The sequence below is a fragment of the Bipolaris sorokiniana genome, assembly GCF_000338995.1.
Source record: "Bipolaris sorokiniana ND90Pr unplaced genomic scaffold COCSAscaffold_130, whole genome shotgun sequence".
Lineage (NCBI taxonomy): Eukaryota > Fungi > Ascomycota > Dothideomycetes > Pleosporales > Pleosporaceae > Bipolaris > Bipolaris sorokiniana.
Genome location: NW_006912021.1, coordinates 86 through 2,317, shown reverse-complemented (window position 1 = coordinate 2,317; position 2,232 = coordinate 86). Strand labels below are relative to the sequence as shown.

Here is a 2,232-nt window from a genome sequence, read left to right as displayed (position 1 = left end):
CCATCACATACTAGCGTCTGACGGTCGTCTTGGCGTGATGTCAATCACGTGATCCTCGCCCCGCGATGATCATTACCTTCTGGCGTGGACGTCCATAGGCCTTCAGCCATCTCGTCACTTGTTAAGGAGAGAATCCTTCTTGTTACTTGTAACATTACCTCCCCTCTTAGGGCTATCGTCCCGATACCCTGGAATATCGTTTCCCCGTGCCGCGTGTTGAGACGCCGGCTGCATATAAGGTCAGAGCCCGTCCACTCGTTGTAGCCGTCTCTGCCTCGTAGCCTTCCTAACCATGCCCAAGGTCCAATCTTCTCGCCGTGTTCGTGCCCAGGATTCAACTTCCGAGCGTCGCGCTCGTGCTGACCGTGTAAAAGAGCAGGGGAACGAAATGACCTTTCGTTGTAAGCGCTGTGAAGAGAAGAACCTTCGTTGTTTCGTGGATACTGCCACTAGGCGTTGTGCTGGCTGTATTTCTGTTGCTGCTGCGTGCAGTCTTTTCGTGTCTGAGGAGGAGTGGGATAAGGTTCAAGCCGAAAAGCGCAAAAAACGATTGGAGATTGCGCGTGCTGAGGAGCGTCAGGCTCTGGCCGCTGCTGAGGCCTCTCGTGCGGCTGCAGAAACTTCTCGTCTTCGTCGCGAGCTTCTGGAGACCGAGGCACGAGAGCAAGAGTTTGCTGATCGGGATCTTGCCATCTTGAATCTTCAGGATCGGGCGAAAGAGCAGGCCGAGGGGAACTCTGCCCCTGGTACGGGCCTTCCTGTTGTCGAACCACCGCTATCCGAACCATCGGCTGATCTGGACTGGTTACAGGCTGACTCCTTCGATCCTTCCTTTGATTATTCCTTCCTTTTCCCTGAGGGGTTGCCCCTCGCTTCTCCGGGTGCTTCCGGTGGTATTCACGTACCAGTGACTTGCAGTTCGTTAGGTTTCCTTCAGGTTCCCAAGTGTTATGGCTCTCGGGCCATCCTTGCCACTTGACTAAGTACTTCCACTGACTACCGATTTTCCGTAGGTCCTTGATTTCCTCGACCTCGTACTCGTCGTCTTCGAGCTCTATATCCGTTGCTAGCTCGGCATCTGGAGGTGCTGGTTCCAGGAGTTTCTTGTAAAAGACAGGGTGGATCCGCATGCCTTATGGGAGTTTTAACTTGTAGTTTACTTTTCCTATTTCCTCTAGGATTTTAAACGGTCCTATTCGGAGGTTGTCCAATTTTCTGCATGGTCGTTTAGTTTTCAGGTTTTGTCGTGACAAGAAAACTTTGTCCCCCTTCTTAAAGATTAGTCCCTCAATCCTTAGTTTATTCGCTGCTTTGGATATCGTGAGGTTTCGTTGAGCTATGTTCTTGCTCAATTCTTCGTGCAGTTCTTGCATAAGCTTCGCTTTGTCGTCTGCTCCTACCGCGATACTTTCGATGTCCCTTGGGTCTCGATGAGCAACCGGCTCATATCCGTAGTTCGCGTAGTGCGGCGAGTGCTTCGTTGTTGCGGATTTCGTGCTATTGTAGGCTAATTGCGCTGTCGGTAGCAACTCTACCCAGTTGTCCTGCAATTTGTTGGCGTACATCCGTAAGTACTGCTCTAATGTCTGGTTCGTTCTTTCCGTCTGGCCGTCTGTTTCTGGATGAAAGCTTGTCGAAAGCTTCTTCTTAACACCTAACTTCGCCAGGAATGTACTCCAGTATTTAGACGTAAATAGTTTATCACGATCGGTGATGAACTCTTCAGGTATCCCATGCTCTGACACTAGTGCTTTGGTGACTTCGTACGCGTATTTATCTGCCGTAATAGTCTCTTCCGTAGGCACAAACTTTGCTGCCTTAGTCAATCGGTCCACGATTACTAGTATTATGTCGCAAAATCGAGCTGATCCTGGTTCCAACGATTTCGGGAGCTTCACTATGAAGTCCATCGTTACACTTATCCATGGTCTAGATGGTGGCTGTAGGGGTTGTAACAGGCCGTAGGGCTTATGTCTCTTAGGCTTGTTCTGGTGACATGCCAAACAGTTGCCTAGTGCTTCCTGCACCTTCGCTCGCAAGCGTGGTATCGCAAACACCTTAGCTAGTCGTCTAACCATTTCTTCGATCCCTGCGTGTCCGTATTCCTGGGACTCATGCAGTTCCTGTATAAGACTCGATCTCATGCGTGGAGGTACATATGTTCGATTCTTCGAAATCATATCTCGGTACTCTCGTTCATCGTTCAACAGTTCGTCGGAGCCTGCTTCGTCG

The 2,232-nt window shown here is 50.3% G+C and overlaps 2 protein-coding genes across 2 annotated transcripts; one reads left to right on the top strand and one right to left on the bottom strand.

Annotated features, from left to right (window-relative positions):
- Window positions 1-292: 292 nt before the first annotated feature.
- Window positions 293-748, top strand: COCSADRAFT_52455 (uncharacterized protein; the record flags this gene model as incomplete). The annotated part of the gene is made up of 2 exons (XM_007708043.1): window positions 293-575; window positions 618-748. Coding segments are annotated over 2 exons (414 nt in total), but the record flags the coding sequence as incomplete, so codon positions are not given.
- Window positions 749-1,400: 652 nt separating this feature from the next.
- On the bottom strand, window positions 1,401-1,565 carry COCSADRAFT_71177 (uncharacterized protein; the record flags this gene model as incomplete). Its single annotated transcript, XM_007708042.1, has 1 exon — window positions 1,401-1,565. A coding segment is annotated over one exon (165 nt), but the record flags the coding sequence as incomplete, so codon positions are not given.
- Window positions 1,566-2,232: the final 667 nt, after the last annotated feature.